The sequence below is a fragment of the Artemia sp. Qi Xiang Cuo genome, chromosome 16 (genome assembly GCF_049724085.1).
Source record: "Artemia sp. Qi Xiang Cuo chromosome 16, ASM4972408v1, whole genome shotgun sequence".
NCBI lineage: Eukaryota > Metazoa > Arthropoda > Branchiopoda > Anostraca > Artemiidae > Artemia > Artemia sp. Qi Xiang Cuo.
The window spans coordinates 28,666,079-28,687,606 of record NC_142809.1 but is presented as its reverse complement, the minus strand read 5'-3'; the positions used below and the strand labels follow the sequence as shown (position 1 = coordinate 28,687,606).

The window sequence follows — 21,528 nt, the reverse complement described above, 5'->3', positions numbered from 1 at the left end:
GAAAATTGGATAAGGTATGCAAAGGCCTGGAATCTTGCGTCTAAAGTAGTTCAGGTATTGAAGTCTAGGCACGAGGAAAACCTTGCCGCAGATATCAAGACAAACCCCAAATCTTTCTGGAGCCCTGTTTCTGCCAGATATCCTAACTATCACACCGTTCCTGATCTAAGACATAATGGCATAACCCACTCATTGCCAATAGATAAGGCCAATGTATTGAATACCCAGTTCACCATCCAACCTTGTTCAACTATTCCTGCAGCACCATCAAACTTAATATGTCATCCAATGTTAAATCTATCAATTACCGAAGATATGGTCTTAAATAGCCTGGAAAAACTTGATGCTAATAAATCCAAAGGATCAGATGGAATACACCCAAGGCTTCTTAAGGAATGCCAAATTGTTTTCATTTCTCCCTTGTGTGACCTCTTCCAGCTGTCCCTACAAAATGGAGAACCTGTCAGATTGGAAAAAGTCCTATATAACACCAATCCACAAAAAAGGCCTCAAAGATAATGCAGAAAATTACCGTCCTATTAGCATCACTTCTGCAGTTGTAAAGGTGCTTGAGAGATTTGTTAATAGAGATCTAATTCAGCACATAGAAACTAACAACATCCTCACTTCCAATCAATATGGCTTCATATCTTTAAGATTTGTTGACACCAATCTCATACTCACCTGCGAGTATGTTACATCATTATTGGATAATGATATACCTGTTGATATGGTGCTCCTGGACCCCTCAAAAGCATTTGACAGGGTTTGCCATTAATTCCTCATAACCAAACTAAAAGCAGCAGCTGTTGATGAGGCTATTGTACAGTGGATATAGAGTTTCCTTTCAGAACAAACACAAGTTGTAAGACTTCACAACTCTCAAGGTGTCCCTCATTGCTCCTTGTCTACAACTGTTTTAAGCAGCATTTCCCAGGGGACCATTCCTGGGCCAAGTCTCTTCAACTTATATATAAATGACGCACCCAATCTCCTCTCAAACCTCCTCACTCTTTATGCTGATGATTCAAAACTTGTTGGTAAAGCAGCCACAACTTCTGACTGGCAATCTATTCAAAATGACCTTAATATTCTTGGGACTGATACATGGCTCCTCTCGTTCAATACGGACAAATGCCAAGTAATCCACTTTGGTAATCATAGCACACATCTGCAATACCATCTCCAAGGCAATCCCCTTTTTGCAGTCCTTGAAAAAAGGGATCTTGGAGTCATTTTTGATCGTCAACTAAAGTTCAACACCCATGCAAAATCTGTATCATCATCTGGCCTCCAATCTCTCGGAATGATCAAAAGAACTATCTCTAATAGATGTCCAAGTATGTTTATGAAGCTCTACAAGGGCACTTATTCGCCCGTACCTAGATGTTGAAATATCCCTGTTATCACCCAATTTCAAGAAGGCCAAAGAAATTCTAGAAAGAGTTGAACGAAGAGCAACCAAAATGGTCAAAGGCCTCAAACAAATGCCATACAAAGAGTGTTTACGTCACTTGAAACTTTCTACTCTTGCATACAGGAGGAAACGTGGTGACATGATAAACACCCACAAAATTATTTCCAAAAATGTTCTCCCTCGTCTCCTAACCCCTCTCTCAGAATAATCTGTGACTAGAGGTCATTCCAAAAAGATATTCAAGAAAGGCTCCCTTGTCCAAGAAAGAAGCCATTTTTTCAGCCAACGAGTAACGAACTTGTGGAATCTACTCTCTGAAAATACAGTGGCTGCTGATTCAACCGGTAGATTCAAAAAAATTTGGACAAAGAATGGGTACAGCAAGTGTTTCTGTACGACTGGGAAGCTGCTGAGTCCTCAACCAAAATTTAGTCCTCAACCTCAAACCCATTGAATTCATAACGGAGCATTACAAGGATGAAAATCCTTAATTTCGCTCCAAGCTGCGATTTAAGGTAATTTAAGGTAATGCAAGAATCCAAATACTTTCTCACAATGAAGTACATATTTTGGAAGAAGACCAAATTTTTCAAATAATACTGGATTTTTCTGAAACCATAATGGCCTCCAACTGGCAAATCATGATACAAATTGACAACCTTTGGGACTAAAGATTGTGGAATGACCAGCAGAACCAAAACTTCCTCCTAATAATGAGCTGAAGATTTGGTGATAAAATAAAGGACCTTCTCTTCAATAACAAAAGAGTCAGCTTTCCCCTGAAAGGTCTGGAAGGGGCCAGGTAAGGGTGTCTCATTTGACAGCAGTTCCACCATTGCCAAACAAAGGGGATAATTTTTCTGGCCATGGGCTATCTCCTCCTTAGATACTGATTAGAAAGACTCGGCCTAATGAATTATAATAACAAGATTTTTTTTTTTTTTTAAACCAAGCCAAATGATTGCAATAACACAGATTTATCTTTAATCAGTCATGACAAGGGACCAACAAAATTTTCTTCCCTGGCTTATAAATCACACTGAATTTGAGTTTTTGAATATGCAAACACATCTATGCTAATCTCCCATTTGGTTAATCCAGGAAAGAGAGTTTTTGCAGAGCATGGTGGTCACTCCCATCCAGGAATGGCTGTGGTTGGAGGTCGTGCAGAGACTTGTGGGTAAACTCTGATAGGGCAATTATTTCTTGTGCATCAGTTGATTAATTTTTCTCAGGTCCTTAAAGAATATGACTGGTGTAATATTGCTTTTCTTTTCTGGACTTGGACAAACATCCTTCTTTTGCAAAAGAAGAAGCATCCACAGTTAGTATAAACTATTCGCCTCAAAAATGTTTGAAATTTTGTACCTATAATTTTGTTCATACTAGTTAAAAGGTGTAATAGATATTCTTCCAGGGGTGCCATACCCCTACCCAGTCCCAGGGCAAGGATTGTAAATTATGCAATTTATAAATTTTTTACATGCAGGAATTATCCTAAGAAAATGGGAAAGTTTTGGTTATGGGTGTATCAGAAAAAGGCCAAAGGCAATAAGGTAAAACTAGGTAAAATGTTGAGGGTATTCTAAACTAAATCAAAAGGCACTATGTACACATGGGTGCCCATATGGGGGGCAGGGGGGGGGCGTCCCCCCCTGGCTGAATGATTTTGCCGTATTTTTATATTTTTGTTCTGAGATTTCTACTATATAGCATTAAAAATGCCAATTAGATGCGGTTTGCCCCCCCCCCCTGGAATTCAGCTTATGGGTGCCCATGTATGTACATTTAGTTTATTAAACAACAGATCTGCAGCATCTTAAGAATGGTTGAGGCTATTAAGTTGAAACTTCCAGGGCATGTTAAGGGAGATGTTTTAAAGGGGTTGGAGGGCTACCAGTCCCCCTCTCTTGCCCTCTGTAGCCATCCTCTCTCCAAAAACACTCAATCAAAATTTAGAAATAGCCATCTTGTTCAAAATAATCAAAAGATGAAACAAACATACCTATGGGAATGACATGACCCTCCATAACTTTTGGAGAGGAATGGCAAAGACAACCAAAACATACTGTGTGCATGTTGGTTGTCAAAAGGGTCTATCTGCAATATCTAAGGAATATGTGTTAACATTATCTGTGTTAACATTATGTTAACACAGATAATGCAATACCTAAGGAATATATGTTAACATTATCTGTGTTAACTGTGTTAAAATTATCTACAGGTTCTTCAACCTTAGTTGCTAGAAGATGCCATTTAAGGTAATTTAAGATAACTTAGGGTTTTCAGTTGAAACTTACAGGGCATGTTTAGGGGATGTTGAAAAGTGATTAGAGGACTACTAGCCTCCCTTCCTTTTTTAGATGCCTTCTCCCCTCAACACTGATTAAAAATTTTTGAAAAAAATGATTTTGTTCAAAATGGGTAAAAGGTCTAGTAACTCTACCTCCAGGGATGCATTGCCCCTTGCAGCCCCCAGGGCAAGGATTGAAGATTACGCTATTTATGCTTGGAAAAGGGTGAATGTTTCATTCTGATTTTGTCCAAAAAGGTTTTGTGTATTAAAGCAAAACTTTGGGGAATATTTAGGGACATGTTTAACTAAATCAACTGATGCAACATGTCTCCAGTTTTTCAAAAAGGTGTATTTGCAGTATCTTGGTAATGATATAATTGAGTTTAAGCTTTCAGGGCATCTTGGCAGGGGGCCCCCACAGCCCCAGGGCCAAGTCTTGTACATTACATACGTTGTCCTTTGTTTATTTATAGTGGGACAAGTAGTTTATCCCGAGTATCCAAAAAGACTATGGGTATTAAGGTAAAAACTTAAAAAAGTATTAAGGAGGTTGTCAAATAAAATATAGATACTATATACAGGGCTGTCAAGAGGGTACTATAGCAATTTTTAAGGAACGGCTATGGGTACTAAGTTGAAACTTCAAAGTCATGTTGAGAGGAAATTGAAAAGGAAGAAGAGCAACCAGTTCTCCTCCTCTTAACCTTTTAGATGTTCCCCTTTACATTGATAGTGTAGTAAACTAACCAGTAGAAGATGTAGTGACATAAAAACATTATAGACACCAGATAGTGTAAGGTGGGACTGGGGGCCTCTGTTGTCACCAAAGGTTATGGAGTTGATAGCTATGGGTAGTGCTGTAACAGCAAATCAGTATATTGCAGCATATGCTGCTAAGTTTTGAGAGAAGACAGATGTCGCTATATTGCAGCATATGCTGCTAAGTTTTGAGAGAAGACAGATGTTAAATATTATTGATTACTTTTAATAGACTTGAAACAGACAAAACAATGCAGGACTTGGCATCAAGAGGCCAAAATTCCACAGCTCAACAAGCACATCCTGTAAGGTCTTGGTTATGTGGTTATTTTGAAAACTTCTTAACTCAGTAAATTGGTTATTTCAAAACTTTGTATTTTGCATCATGTGTCTTTTAATTTATTTTATTAAAATCAATTTCTGACTTTCTGTGGTCAGCCTCACTACAATAGAAATGTTAAAAGCCCATTTATTCAAAGTAGTCGCAAGGTTTATTAGCTTTGCCCCTGTGGATGCACTGTCCCTACAGCCCCCAGGGCTGTACTTGGATAATTGTAAATTATCCAACTTATCTATTTTTAACATGCAGGATTTACCACGGGGAGGGGGGGGGAATGCTTGATCCTGGGTGCGTCTCAAAAGACTAACAATATTGATGTGAAATTTTGGGGACTCTTGAGGGGTATGTTTAGCTAAGTCAAAAGACACTATCTTCATCCAGGTTATGAAAATGGCATATCTGCAATACTTTAGGAATGGGTAAGGGTACTAACTTGAAATTTTTAGGTCTGCAATTACAATTGCAATTTTCTTGAACTTTTCATGGCTGCAGCTGCAATTAGTTGTGACTGGTTCAACACTGCAACAACCTGCAACTCTGACTATGACTGTTTGCAACTGGTACTATGTTTACTTGTGACTACTTTTAAAGAATTTTAGGGGATGTTGAACAAAATCATAACAATCTATGTGTATGCTGTTGTCAAAAGGGTGTATCAGTGACATCATGAGGGCATTAAGTTTCAGGGCATGTTGAATAGTACTGAAACATTCAAGGATTGCTCAAGGGGATTTTAAACTAAATCAAAAGACACTATGTGCATCCAGGTTATCAACAGAGTATATCTGCAATATCTTAGGAGCAGCCAAGGGTCAGAATATTCAATCAAAAAATACAATGTGCATCTTGGTTGTCAGAAGGACATATCTTAAATATCCCAGGAACACTACTACTACTAACAACTCACCGCAGCACCAAGTCGCCTGAGGCCAACACAGATACACACGCTCCTCCTCCACCCCAATCTATTCAAAGCCTCCTTTTTTACACCCTCCCAGGAAGTTCCCTTTTCCTTTAAATCTTTCTTTGATGCTCATGACATTTAGTTGAAACTCATTTAATGTTGAGGGGGTTCTGAAATAAAACGAAAGCCAGTAATTAGAACTATTAAGTTAGACGTTCTGTTTCCTCGTACTGCTGCTGCTACTAGTATTACTTCTGCTAAGGGTAAGGGTATTAAGGCAAAAAGTTATTAAATTTCACTGTAGTAAAATTATATTAAAGCAATATTTTTAGTAAATATTGAAGGGGGAAGTTGTAGATCAAAACACATTGTTTGTATGCAGGTTGTCAAAAGAGCATATCAGCAATTGCTCAGGAAAGGGTTGGAGTATTAAATAGAAATTTTCAGGACATGTTGAATATTTCAAGGCATGTTGAGGGGGGTTTTGTGTTAACAAAAAGGCACTTTGTGTGTATTGCTCCTACTATAATTACTACTACCGCTACCACTATAATACTACTACTAAGGTTATTTTGGCAGGTCAGGATTTTAGTTGTTGCATGTCACTATTTTCCTCTTTCATTCTTCTTATCATCTTATTAATGTTAATATTCTCGTTAGATAGTGACCTGGGAAGACTGCAGCACATATTACCACGGTTTATCCGAATCAGTATTTACTGAGTCACCAAAAATATTGTGGGTGAATGTCCCCTCTTTTCTCTAGAAGTTACACCCCTGCTCCTAACATTAATAGCACTAAGGTACTGAGTTTCTTGTGACCAAGAGACATGTCCATCCAAGTTTCAGTTCAGGTCCTTTTTTTCATAAACTTAAAATACAGTATTCATGCACAATCACAATCAATCTTGAAACACAGTATTCTAGCGCAATAACAATCAAAATAACAAAAATAAAGGACTTCGATTATTTATAGTTTTCTTTTCCTCTAGGATCAATCTTGTTTAGGGAACACAAATCAAACAGTTTGTGGTAACGGTTGATGCGACGCAATAGTAACCAAAACTCTAAGAAACAGTGTCTTGATGACTATTGGTTTGAAACGATCATCCCTCAGGGAAAACAAACAAAGAAACTTTTTTGTTTCTACAACCCTGTTGTAGAAGTTTCAAGCTGCCATCTACAAAAATCTGGAATTTCGTAATTTTTTTTTTTTGCCAGAAGAAACATCATGGATGCATGTTTATTTGTTTGTTTTTTGTTTGTTTTCCCTGAGGGATGATCGTATTCAACCAATAGTCTGATAGTTTTCCCCCATTTTTTAAAGAACAGCTCCTGAAACACAAGGGCCATTTAATTGGAATAGGAATCTTTTTTATTACGTGCTAAAAGTTTTAGCATAAAGAGCAAGGTGTTGAGGAAAATTCGTTGTCGGCACTATAGACTACGTTTTTTTTTCCATAAAATGGACTACATATTGAGACAAACTGGCGTAAAAGTAAGCAGTAAGTATCTTCGATTTAGATTCCGTGGATAACAAAGTCATGCTAGAAGATTCTAACAGAGGTCACAGCAGCTACTTGACGCGATTATAAAAATGCAGAAAATATTGGGCTTACCATCAATGTGTACAAATTAAAGAGTATTTCCATTACAAGCTCACTGTTTGTTCTGTATTCCTAGAATAAGAATCTAGAATGATTCAAGGAGCTAATGTAACTGGGTTGCTGGATTGATTGTGATGGTGATATAATGACCAAGGCTAAACAAAGAATTAATCAGTTAACTGGAGCTCTAGAGCAATAGACTAAAGTGTATTTGGAGGAGTAACAAAGATTCTCTGCGACTAAAGCTACGCCTGTTCAGTAGCAATGTGTTTCGTATTCCTCTTTGCTAATTAGTGCTGGAAAATGAACCAACAGCTTGAAAAGAGAATCCTTGCATCCAAAAATATGTGCAAAAATAGCATTTTAAATATAAACTGGCGAAAGAGTCAGTAACTCTGAAAGTCATTGTTGAATGGGTCAACCTTACATTACTATTGTTTTAAGGAAGGAGAGGTGGACATATTTAGAAAATGTACTCCATATGAAAGAAGACCACCTTCATTGGACTGCTTGCGGTTGGAAACCATACAACAGAAGAAAAATGAACCATCTAAAGAACACCATGCAGTGAATTTTTCACTTGATCTGATGGAACCTTGTTAGTACCTCAATGGTAGGCCATCACTGCTTTGGAGTTAGTGGAGAGGCTTGGTTGACGTCCTTTGTGCCATCAATGGCTCCAGAGGAACTATGGCAGAGTAAGTCCACAAGATTGAAATACTGACTTCTGTAGTTAATATATTTTTTCGGACTTGCTACCAACTTTTTAATGTTAGTGCTATTTTGGTAGGTGAAGATTTTAGTAGTTGCATGTCACTATATTCCTCTTTCATTCTTCTTATCATCTTATTAATGTTGATGTTCTCGTTCGATGAATTTAAATAGTGAGCTGGGAAGACTGCAGCACATATTACCACGATTTATCCAAATTAGTATTTACTGAGTCACCAAAAATATTGTGGGTGAATGTCCCCTCTTTTCTGTAGAAGCTACATCCCTTTGTTCCCAACATTAATAGGACTAAGGTACTAAGTTTCTTGTGACCAAGAGACATGCCCACCCAAGTTTCAGTTCAGTTCCTATTTTATCGTAAACTTAAAACACCATATTCTAGCACAATTATAATCAAACTAACAAAAATAAAGAACTTCGATTATTTAAAATTTTCATTTTCTCTAAGATCAATATTGTTTAGGGAACAGATCAAAGTTCGTTGTAACAGACGATGCGGCTCAATACTAACCGAAACTCTAAGAAACAGAGTTTTGATAACAATAGATACATCAAAAGAACCGAATTTCTTTACTTATTCAAAATATGTAAAATTCATCAAAATTAATGGTACCTATCAAAAGTTACAAGCTTGAGAAAATTTGCCCAATTTTAGAAAAAGGGGAGAAACACCCCAAAACTTCAAGTGATCTTAAATGAAAATCGCAGCATCAGATTCAGCATACCAGAGAACCCTACTGTAGAGGTTTCAAGCTCCTATGTATAAAACGAGGGATTTTGTATTTTTTTGGAGAAGGAAGATCACGAATATGTGTTTATTCGTTAGTTTTTTTTTTCTAGGGGTGATCGCATCGAACCAGTGATCGTAGAAGATTGGGAGAGAGTCATTTGGTCGGAAATCAAAAGTTCCAGTGTCTTTTTTAAGTGACAAAAAATATTGGAGGGCAGCTAAAGTGGTGTTTCATTCTTGCATGGGGTGATCTTTCTCTGGAAGAATTTTTCGTGGGGGAAGGGAAGTGTACATGGAGAGAGAGACGGATTTCCCAACATTATTTTAAAAAAGATCAGAAATTAAATTAAAAAAACAAGTTTTTTCAGTTGAAAGTAAGGAGCAACATAAAAACTAAAAAAGAACAGAAATTATTACGTATATGGGGGGGGGGTCGACCTCTCCTAAAAGCCACGCTCTTTGCCCTTAAGTTATTTTTTAGAACTTTTAAAAGAGCTTATTGTTCTTCTTAAACGCCCTCTGTGACTCAGGAGTCATTCTTAGATAATTGGAACACAAAGTCAAACTTTAGCGTAAAGAGCAAGGTATTGAGGAGGGGGCAACCACCTTCTTATACGTAATAATTTCTATTCGTTATAAGTTTTAATGATAAAACTTTTGTTTTTATTTAATTAGAACAAAAGAATATGAATGAATGAATGAATGTATTTTATAACCTATCAAAAATACAAGGCACGGTGATAGAGTGTAACAAAAGAAAGAAAAAGTAAAATAAAGACACACATGCAAAAATAGGAGCAAATACCTACAAATAACATGAATAAACCAGAAGCCACTCCAAGGGTGGCAAACCTCTTTAAGTGAATCATATAAATAAATACAATATAAAAGTGATAATCACACACAAAAAAAAAACAACAAACAAACTAAAATTGAATAAAAAAACCCTTCCAAGTGTGGTTTGACGGATATTCGGTAAGCTTGGAAATATACGAACTCTTATAAAGTCCCCGTCCTTCTTGCATGCAGGACTCATTTGACCCCATTTGATAGAAACCCAAAACCAAGTTTAGTTTATGCAGATGGAATAGGGATCATAAAAAAAGACAATGAAAAGGAAATATGAAATGAAAATAAAAAAAATCACAACAGTAAGTAAAAATATGAAAAAATTCTAGATATATTGACTGCCTGGAAGATCCCAAATCTCTTCAGGGAAATTGAAAGTCCCGCGCAACACGTATAAATCACAAAAAAAAACAGACAAATCCTTTGTTTGGTGTTTTCTCGATGTGCAAAGATCGAGAAGTGGTTTAAGTGAATTCTTCTTTGATACATGCAAACTGGAGGGGGGTTGTTCTGGTGCGAGGTACTGCAGAATTCTTGGTTCCAGAAATAAACCATGCAATTTTTTTAGTGTTTGCCGCTTCAGATGTCCTAGCTACGGATCAATTAATATTAAAATGAAATATTACGAAGGGTGTCCCCTTTTCCTTAAGGGTCAAACCTGTTCACATTTAAGTTTTCTTTATTGTTTTTTAGGTAAAAAAACCAATGCCATTTGGATTACTATTTGACATTGATGGCGTGATTGTTCGAGGAAGACAAGTACTACCCTCTGCTATTGAGGCTTTCAAAAATCTTGTCGACAAAACTGGTAAATTCAAAGTGCCCACTGTTTTTGTCACCAATGCTGGTAATAACTTAAGAAGTCAAAAAGCCAAGCAGCTCTCAGAATGGCTGAATATCAAGGTATTACATTTTAATTCCATATCCATATTAGAATATACATATTAGTATTTCCACGCCAACCAAGTATTCCCGAAAAACAAAAGAATCTGTTAATTTTGGAACTGGCTGTGCATTTTCAAGGCAACAACCTTTCAAGGTAAGAACGAGACATGGTGCCTCAAGTTTTGAAAAGAAAAATTACCCGGTTTGACCAAAGGTATATCTTTGTTAACCAAAAGGTATATCTGGACATTTGTCCTAAAATGATTTATTTTGCCTCTATGAGTCCTGTCTAGCTGGGTTCATTTTCTTTCATAAGTGACTCTCAATTCGAACTTGGAGGAATCCCAACTTTGCCCTTACTTAATGAAGCAGCTAAGGGGGACTAACTCTCCCTCGACATAGGTAAGTCAAGTTTTCTTCTGTTCCCAGGGGAGTGGGGACTTCTTTAGTTCAGGAGGGGAGTGTATCTGAGGGCTTTTTTTTTTAAACAAAGGTGAGCTTTTGGCGGCAGAGACCAAGGCCGAGTCGGCCTTTGTGTCATTACTGTATACAGATCATAGCGCTGTAAGTAGACTTTGCTGAAATCATCATTGCGTATTTTGTCTCTGGCATCGAGGATTCTACTAAGAAATGAGTGCTCCAAGGCATCGAGAAGTTACATGTTGCTTTGTTGTTTTTAGTTCTTGTGTGACAGTCGTAGAGTAAAACACATTGAACAAAAACCTTTATATGTTTTTATTGTCTTCGTGCTGTTATTGCAGCTAATGACATAACGTTGTTAATAACTTTTAGGAAATTAATCATTGCTGACTTGATCAATGCGTTTGACGCTATGATTCTCCCCCGACAGTTATTCAACACTTTTACTTTCAACTGAATGTCGAAACTTGAAAAATTTGTGGATTTAATTTAATATTTACCCTCTTTAGAATCTCAGAAAGTTTCATCTCGATAAGTACATTCAAATTGGTGGTATCATTTCCGTAATTGTAGGGGTGAAGTTGGATTTTTCGAAGTCCTGAAGTAAAAAAAAAGGTCATAAAATTTATAGTTCTATATAAAAATAAAAACGTTTTAGTTTCAAAAATCAGCCTAAAGGAGTTAGACTCGGAAACCTCTCCGAGACTTTATTTATGCACTCATGAGGTTTAAATGTTGCTCTTTACTCTGCCCTTGAGGTCCAAGCTTAAAATAATCTATTTATTTAATCAAAGTTCATCCTCCCCCATTCTTTCCTCAAAAGTTTCATTTTGATAACTACAATTGATGCTTGGATGTTAATTATTGAATTATCATAACAGCTGAAAGCTTTTTTGCCCCGGGGGGGGGGGTAAAATCTCCAAATTTTTCATCATGATAATTAGTGAATATATGAGTAAAGTACATATATAGTATATATGAGTAAAGGGCCTTCTGTATCCATTATGCCTTATACTACTAATCCTTGTCTCGAGTGACCCCAATACAGAAGGAAAAATGAAAAAAAGAGAATTTCTGCACAAATAGAGAACCAACAACTTCTTTTTCCTGAACGGCTTGAAAGTTAAAACCGCCAGTCTCTGGGCCAAGAAGATCCAGATGTACAAAACAATTTTACTTTTTAAGACCCCTGCCCCCGAAAAAGGGCCAAAATTTTTTGTTGGGAAACATGCCCCCAAAATATAGAGCCCGACAATTTTCCGAGAAATTATTTTTCCCGATTTGCTTGAAACTTTAATGAATCTTCGCCTAGGCAAAGAGGACCAAACATTTACATTTTGTCAGGAGGGAAAAGGATTTTAGATGGTCGGGTATTGGGCCAATAATTTTTCTTACCTGATCTGTTTGGACCTTATAACCGAAATAACTGGGCCAGTGAGGACGTAGCGTCTAAAAATAGTTTGGGATTTAAAGATGGTCTAAAAAGGGCCCCAAATGTTTTTTCTTTTCCGCTTAAAGTTTTATTCTTAAGCCATTGAGTCACTCGAAATTCCAGTTCTTGGATCCCAATGCAGCACAAAAAAAGTGAAAAAGAAGCATTGGTTGGAAAGGGCAAAAAAAAAAAAATCTTTGAAGGGCTTGAAACTTACACCCATAATTTCCCACATGCACAAAAAAATAGATGGGGAGCATTGGTCTAAAAAAAGAAAAAACTGGGGGCAGAAAAATTTATCCGATTGGCTGGAATTAATCTGATATCTGAAAATCCTTCAGTCAACGGAACCTCAATTTAAAACAAAAAATCTGGGGACTACCCATCTTTCTAGGGAAAGCAGGGGTATTAGGGGGCCTAAAAACGGAACAAAAAATTTATTGTTGCTGCTCAGTTCGAAAATTGTAGCCCTTGTCCTAGGGCCAAGAAGAAACAAATGTAAATTAGCTTAGTTTGAGGGCGCGATCTCCCCTTTTCTGATCTTCCTAAAGTTGTATCCTTAAATCCTTGTGCCAACAGGCCCCAATGCATAAGAAATAAACAGAACAAATATTAATACTGGAAAAAATTAGAAACTTACAAGTGTAAATTCCTGGGCAAGGGAAACATAATGTGTTAAAAAAATAGATTGGGTGCACGGGTCCCCTCAAAATTGCCCAGTTGATTTTCAATTGGGTTGAAACCTATATCCGAAACTTCTTGGGGCAATGGGATCCCAATATATATATAAAAAAAAAATATGGTTTGCATTAAAATTGGGCCTTTTCAGTTGACCTTCGTACTGAAAGAAACTTAAAATCATAAGCCAAGTGGACCTTAACAGACAAGTAAAATTAGAGTTTGGGGCCAAGGCCCAACATCCGAACATGGGATGCAAAAAAGGAAAGTTTTTTTTATTGACTTGACACTTCGATGATCCTTACTGGGTCTAAAGAGATCGCCCATTTTGTGGTGGGATTGTGTTTTAGGGGGACCGGGAATGGGCCGAGAAACCACTAAATCTTGATTTAGTTCTAAACTTAGAGCAATAAACCCCAAATGCGTTTTCCTGACCAGCTTGAAAGTTACGTGTAGACAGGGCATTGTAATATCTGACATTTGCCTTTGAACTGACAGCCATTTAGTTCTCGTTTCCTGATGAAATGCTGGTTTTCAATATCCTTTTACCTCTAAAACAAAATCTGGGAACCACAATACTCCTCACATTCAAAAGCTCTAGCTGATGATTTGGTGTCTTTAATTTTTTTGACAAGACTTTAGCCAAGAAACAACAACGAAGCTTCCAGTTTCGATCTCTTCAAGTATAGTTTATTCTGAAGCATAGCTCTCAAAGCGATAGTGCTCAGCCTGCTTCTTTTGTTAATTCTTCACTTTTTTGGCAAGGCTAAAAAGCGCTCGACAATTTGACAACGGTAAACTTAATAAGTAGCGCGCAACAATTGAAACTTGAGAAAAATGAAAGGTATCGGTTGATGTTTTTATGTCAGCTACAAGGGAAGTAGAACTCATTCATTTCACTTTTTGAAAAATCACATGCAAGCATTGTTTTCCACTTATCGACAACATTCCTCTAGTCCCATCAAGTAGTTTGTGCGCTTCCAAGAGCCTCGGCAGTAAAGGAACAGATGAGGAATCCATCGTCTTTACCAGATCTAATAGTCTGCAAGCTCAAATGTGTCGGGATAAAACTAAAAAAATGATTGAAATGTTAGAATAAATTTTTTTGCCTTCCATATATTTCGCGAACTTTTATCGAAGCTTTCCAAATTTGATAAATTGGCCATTCTATCCCTTCACATCTTAAGTTGCGCTATGTGATGAAACTTGCATGATTTTAAATTAAATGTGCGAACCAAAAAATTGACAATTCCTTGGGATTTATTAAAATCCCAAAAGCCGTGGGAAAAAGATTTTGAGAAATTACAATTGTTTTTCAGTTGTAAATGAAAGAAATTCTTTATTTAAAAATTATGAAAATTTTAATTTGTTTATGATTTATGAAAGTGTTCGCTATCTAAATGCAGAAAGAAAGCTGAGAAAAAGAGGTAAATCGTAAATAATGAAGTCACTGGACTTGGCTGTGGATGTTCTAAAAGCTGGTCACGATGTCTTGTTTTTTGTGGGGAAGTAATGTTGGTTTATTGTTATCCTCTGAATTGTAAAAAAAGGATGAAATAAGTAAAGCTTCAGAACGGACGAGCTAGTTAAGATTATTATTTACACTTTTTGGCATTATGAAGAATAGCTGGTCAACATTTTTGGTTAGTTTATAAGAAATTCAAAAAAGTATAAAATATAAAAGCAAATGTTTTAACAAATACTTAAAGGAGTTTTTAACAAACAAATTAAACAGTTAAGATTGTTTAAAAGAAGTAGTGGGCTCTAATGTCTTGAGTTAGGTCTCTTGCCGGGTGCTACTCGGCGTAGAGAGTGACGTCTGCCTCCTCCATCCACTTCGGTCCATTGTAAGGGTTAGCGCTTCAGTTGGTCTGATATTTGCTATCGCAAGGAACTTGCATACGCTTTTGGACTATCGTTTCTTTGGTTGGCCGTGAGGTCGCTTCCAACCGGCTTTGACAGGGTCAAAGTCGAAGATCATCTTTGCAGGTAAGTGCGGGGTAATTCGAAGTAGCTGTCCCAACCACCGTAAGGCATGCTCGGCTGTTTAGGTAGAAAAACGGGACTGCTTGGTGAGATGCAGCAGCTTCTCGTTACTCACGGAGCTGACCTACCTTCTATCCTTCCCAGACTCTTCGACTGGAATCTATCGATGGCCATTAGAGTTGCGACTGATGCTTGCCAAGTCTCAGCCTCATAAAGCATCACAGAACCGACGAGGGCTTAGAAAATTCGAAGTTTGGTTGAACGACTGATATTTGGTTTTCGCCAAAGGTGGCGGTTCAACCTGCTCATGGCAGAAGACGCCTTGGACAGCCTTGCTTGCAGCTCGGGGAGAAGGGAGCCTTCTGAAGAAATCGTGGATGCCTGTTAGGTAAACTTTTGGACTGCTTCTATAGTAGTTGTTGCGTTCAAGCTGACTGGGAAAATGACAGCAGGAGAAGACGGGTCTATGGGCATAATTTTCGTTTTGTTCCAGTTTATCTGCAGTTCCACACTTGCGCCCTCTTCTCGTAAGATTTAAAGCGTGCCCATCAACTGATCCATAGAATCCGCAGGGATGGCCAGGTCGTTAGCAAAATCAGCATCTGAGATGACGCGATCTCCAACCTCGAATCCAAAGTTGAGACTTGAAGTCGCCTTTGTCTTAACGTAGTCTATGATGATATTAAAGAGCTCTGGAGCCACTCTACACCCTTGACGCACCCCTGTCGTAATTCGGAAAAATGGGTTGCGCTGGCCATTGACTTGAAAACAGCTCTGTGTCTTAACGTAAAGCTTTGAAGAGTCTGGAGTTTTTCTCTGGGAGGCCAGACGATGTTAAAATCTTCCAAAGTGCCTCTCGGTCCACTGAGTTGAACACAGCACGGAAGTCAACGAAGACAAAAAAAGCCTTCTGGCGGGACTCCGTGGCTTTCTCTATTATATATCTAATCGTGAAAATCTACTCGATAGTGGAACGGTTCGTCGTAAAAGCAGCTTGTTCAAGTCACCGAATCCCACGAGCTATATTCCGACAACAATCCAGCAGGACCATTGAGAAAAGTTTTCCTGGAACTGAAAGCAGAGTTATTCCACGGTAATTTGAACAGTCCTTTCTGTAGCCTTTCCTTTTCCATAAGGGGATGATGACGACTTTCCGGCAATATTCAGGAATTATCTCAGTTTGCCAAATTGTGGAGAACAGAGTGTTGAGAAAACAGGAGCATTGTAGGACTAGCATATTTCAGCAGTTCAGAGCTTAAGCCACAGATGCCAGCAGCTTTGTTATTCTTGAGCTTTTTAACTGCGTTTCTAATTTCTGAGGGGCTAAAAGGCTCGCATGGAGGAACATCTGCTTCAAGCCTTTGACTGGTAGATTGGCTGGGACTATTATTTGGAGAGATAGACGGGCTAGTATTATTTAAGAGCGAGCAGAAGTGGTCCTTCCACCTGTAAAGACAAGTGCCCTCATCAGAGACAAGTGTCCCATCCAGGGATAGGACAGACCCTAATATAGGAGTTTTATCTTCCGTAAGATCTCGCAGATGCTTAAAGAGGCTACCCACGTCTTTCTTTTATTGCTTCTAATTCAATTTCATCAGCTTTCTTTGTAACAAACTGAGTTCGGTCCCGGTGAATGAGACGGTTTCGTACTCCATTAAGCCTCCGATAAGTGACCATGTCCCCAAGGATTCTTGCCCTCCGTCTTCGCTCTATAACCTCCGGTGTTTCATTTGTTAGCCAAAATTTCTTTGGCAAACCTCTCTTGCCAAGCACCAATTGTGCTGCTTCGCTTGTCTTCGATTTAAAATACTTCCAGGCGTCTTCACTGCTGCTAAGTGTACTAAGTGTGCTCGAAGCCATTTGATGTCGCATTACTCGATTTCAGGCGAGTATTTGGCTCCTGGAGTTTCCTAATATCTGCAGTAACTGGCCTTCTTTCCGATCGTTGTCCTTGAAGGCGGTGATGGACTTCAGCACACACAAGCCTGTGGTCTGCTTTCCCAAGCTCAGCTGATATGTAAGTTCTACAGTTCTTTAGCGATGATCTTCAATCAATTTCGACTATTAAAAAGGACACTAGCCATTTCAATTTCTAAACGAATGAGACCTTTTTGAAGTTTCTATGACGACGCGTTGTATAAAAAGCTTATATGCACCCGGGGCATAATTTACAACCTTTGCCCCAAGGGCTGTGGGGGAGTGTCATCCTCAAAAACACAATTTCTATCTGCAAATCCACAACACTGAACAAAATGGCTATCTAAAAATTTTGATTGGATGTGTTTGGGGAAAAGGTGGGCGAGAGAGAGGGGCTAGTTGCCCTCAAATAACTTTCGACTATTAAAAAGGGCACTAGGCCTTTTGATTTCAAATCGAATGAGCCCTTTTTCAAGTTTCTACGACAAAGATTTCAATAAAAAGTTTTATGTCCCCAGGGTATAACTTATAACCCTTGCCCAGAAGACTGTGGAGGGAGTGTCCTGCTCAAAGGTATAATTTCCTGAACTTTAACTGCGTGGAACAAAATTACTATCTAAAAATTTTGATTGGATGTGTTTGGGGAAATGGTGGGCGTGGAAGGGTCGTTAGTTGTCTTCAAATTACTTTCGACGATTAAAAAGGGCACTAGCCATTTCAATTTCAAATCGAATGAGTCCTTTATGAAGTTTTTACGACAACGCGTTCTATAAAAACTTTATATGCCCCCAGGGCATAACTTACAACCTTTGTCCTGAGGGCTATGAGGGGGTTGTCATCCTCGAAGACCTAATTTACAGAACTTAAAACTACGTTGAATATTGTGGCTACATCAAAATTTTGATTGGATGTATTCGGGGAAAAGGTGGGCGTGAGAGGGGGATTAGTTGCCCTCCAGTCACTATTGACTATTAAAAAGGGCACTAGCCCTTTGAATTTCCAATCGAATGGGCGTTTTTTGAAGTTTCTTCGACAATGCCTTCTATGAAAACCGTATATGCCCCCAGGGCATAACTTAAAACCCTTGCCCCGAGGCAAGGGTTTATAGAGGAGTGTCCTCCTCAAAAACATATTTTCTATCTTGAAATCAACTACGCTGAACAAAATGGCTATCTCAAAATTTTGATTAGATGTGTTTGGGGGAATGATGGGCCTGGGGGGCTAGTTGCCCTCCAATCACTTTCGACTATTAAAAAGGGCACTAGCCACTCCAATATCCAATCGAATGAACCCTTTTCGAAGTTTCTACGACAACTCCTTCGATACGAAGTGCCTGGGTATGGAGAAGAAAAAATAAATAATACATTGTGCCCCAGGGCATAACTTAAAACCCTTGTCCTGAGGGTTGTGGAGGAGTGTCCTCCTCAAAAATATATTTTCTACTTGGATGTTTTTGGAGCAATGATGGGCGTGGGGGGTGAGTAGAGTAGTACCTACCATTTTGCTTGAAGCTATAGGAAAACATTTCTATAGAAGCTCTACACCTTTTCAAAGAGTGTGAGTAGCCCCTCGCATCTAGGTAATACTTCTATAGAAGCTCTACACCTTTTCAAAGAGATTCAGAATTTCTAGTAGTTACAGGTCATCACACTCTTTGCCAAGAGGAACGTGTATAACTTGATTGGTGATTAGGATTTGAATAAAAGGAATGGTTTTCACTACAATTCATCTGTAAGTTGATTAGTAGGTTTTTTTTTTAAAAACTTGGCTATTCGTTTCATGGGTTTCATTAATAGAACGAGTAATACATTTGAAAAGGGTAATTACTTCTTTAGTTTACGAGATTTGCGAATTTTTTTTTTGCGAAAAGATATTTGCGAAAAGATATTTGCGTAGACGCTTACAAGGGACAGTGCTAGAAAGTATTCAATAGCTTAATTGAAAAGTAAAGATAGAATGACATTGTGACTTGACCTAGCTTTACCTAGCCGATGTGGTCTGTATAATACGTAAGTAACGTTTGAAAAATATTGTCAATTTAAAAAGAAATGGCTGAAAATTGTTATGAGGGGGTGGGTTGCATAGAGGGGTGAGTTGCACGAGGGTTCAGTTAAAGAGGATACAGTTGCACGGAGGGATTTCGGTTATACACGGGTTCAGTTACAAGGGGGGTTCAGTTGCACGGGGGGTATCCCTTTTTTTTTTCGTAAATCGGGCTCCCTGTTTTCAAAATCCCTTTTTCTTCTGAGGCTTGGAGCAGTTGGTGACTAGATATTAAACGTAATGAAATTTAGCACGGAGGTTCAGTTGTACAGGGGTTTCAGTTATACAGGGGTTCAGTTACATGGGGGTTCTGTTTGTTAAATAAGTAGTGTTTGTATCTTTTAAAAGAACTTTACGGGGATTGAGAGACTCAGTTGCCTAATTCCGTGTGATTTTTCTTTACTTGATGCTCATTAAAAACGAAATTTTTGTGTTAAATAAGTAGTTTTTGTATCTTTTAAAATAGCTTTACGGGGATTGAGAGACTCAGTTGCCTAATTCCGTGTGATTTTTATTTAATTGATGGTCATTAAAATCGAAATTTTTTTGTTACATAACTAGTTTTTGTATCTTTTAAAAGATCTTTACGGGGTTTGAGAGACTCAGTTGCCTAAGTCCGTGTGATTTTTATTTACATGTAGGTAAATAAAAACGAAAATTTTTTGTTAAATAAGTAGTTTTTGTGTCTTTTAAAAGAGCTTTATGGGGATTGAGAGACTCAGTTGCCTAATTCTGTGTGATTTTTCTTTACTTGATGGTCATTAAAAACGAAATTTTTTTGTTAAATAAGTAGTATTTTTATATTTTAAAAGAGCTTTACGGGGATTGAGAGACTCAGTTGCCTAATTCCGTGTGATTTTTCTTTACTTGATGTTCATTAAAAACGAAATTTTATTTTTTAATTAGTAGTTTTTGTATCTTTTAAAAGATCTTTACGGGGATTGAGAGACTCAGTTGCCTACTTCCGTGTGATTTTTCCTTACTTGGTTGTCAATAAAAACGAAATTTTTGTGTTAAATAAGTAGTTTTTGTATCTTTTAAAAGAGCTTTACGGGGATTGAGAGACTCAGTTGCCTAATTCCGTGTGATTTTTCTTTACTTGATGGTCATTAAAAACGAAATTTTGTTGTTATATAATTAGTTTTTGTATCTTTTAAAAGATCTTTACGGGGATTGAGAGACACAGTTGCCCAATTCCGTTTGATTTTTCTTTACGTGGTGGTCGTTAAAAATGAAAATTTTGGTTTAAATAATTATTTTTTGTTTCTTTTAAAAGAGCTTTACGGGGTTTGAGAGACTCAGTTGCCTAATTCCGTGTGGTTTTTCCTTACTTGGTAGTCATTAAAAACTAAATTTTAGTGTTAAATAAGTAGTTTTTTCTATCTTATAAAAGAGCTTTAAGGGGTTTGAGAGACTCAGATGCCTGTTTCCGTGTGGTTTTTGTTTACTTGGTGTTCTTTATAAACGAAATGTTTGTGTTAAATAAGTAGTTTTTTCATCTTTTAAAAGAGCTTTAAGGGGTTTGAGAGACTCAGTTGCCTAATTCCTTGTGGTTTTTCTTTACTTGGTTGTCATTAAAAAATAAATTTTAGTGTTATATAAGTAGTTTTTGTATCTTTTAAAAGAGCTTTAAGGGGTTTGAGAGACTCAGATGCCTGTTTCCGTGTGGTTTTTCTTTACTTGGTGGTCATTAAAAACGAAATTTTTGTGTTAAATAAGTAGTTTTTGTATCTTTTAAAAGAGCTTTAAGGGGTTTGAGAGACTCTGTAATTCACAAGTTTTTCAGTAAAGACACTCAATATCCTAAAAGTGTTTAATTCAAACTTTTTTAAAACTTCGAAATTTTTCAACTTTTTATTTATTTTTTTCTTTCTGTACATAACTTAAAATGTCAAAATATGCTTAAAGTTCTAACAATTGCGCTCTATGATTGGTCAGAGACACGATGTGACTTTCCCACTGGCATTCTATGACAGTTTATTGACAGCGCTATGTGATTGTTCAGATAAACTATGTTACTTTACCACTGGTATTCTATGACTTTTTATTGACACAACCTAATCTATTGCATGTATTAAATCAGTATTTTTTACGCAGTGGAACGATAAACACATAAGTCATATCTTTTAAAAAAAAGTGAAGATGGAACATTTTAATAAAGTGTGTTTACATAACAAGGTTATTGTAGCATTGAATGCCGACAAAGAGAAATATTTAAACTTTGAAACAAGTACAGGTGGTAGCACTATTGGAAATGTATGCATGCATTGTCATGACAGTAAGGAATTAAATTTCTTTGGAATACCGAAAAAATTCAACTCTTATGTTGGTGGTTATGCGAGATTGAGATCTCCAGAGATGATTGCACTCAAAGAGAATGCCAACATAAAAATAATCATTGATGATAGAGGACAACTCCTTGCTACTGTTGCAGGTAACACATTACCTACTGATACATCCAATCGTCACCTTTCAGGTATTAGCATTCAACGGACGATCAATAAAAGAAATGCCTACTCTTCTACTAATATCGT

At 37.5% G+C, this 21,528-nt stretch overlaps 1 protein-coding gene across 1 annotated transcript in view; it reads left to right on the top strand.

The window, feature by feature from the left end:
* LOC148942752 (haloacid dehalogenase-like hydrolase domain-containing 5) overlaps nt 1-21,528 on the top strand; it is a 106,072-nt gene that overhangs the window by 12,662 nt on the left and 71,882 nt on the right. Inside the window, exon 2 of the mRNA XM_089102167.1 lies at nt 10,327-10,536. Within this exon, the coding sequence (XP_088958293.1) occupies nt 10,327-10,536 (210 nt within the window). The remainder of the gene's footprint in view (nt 1-10,326; nt 10,537-21,528) is intronic.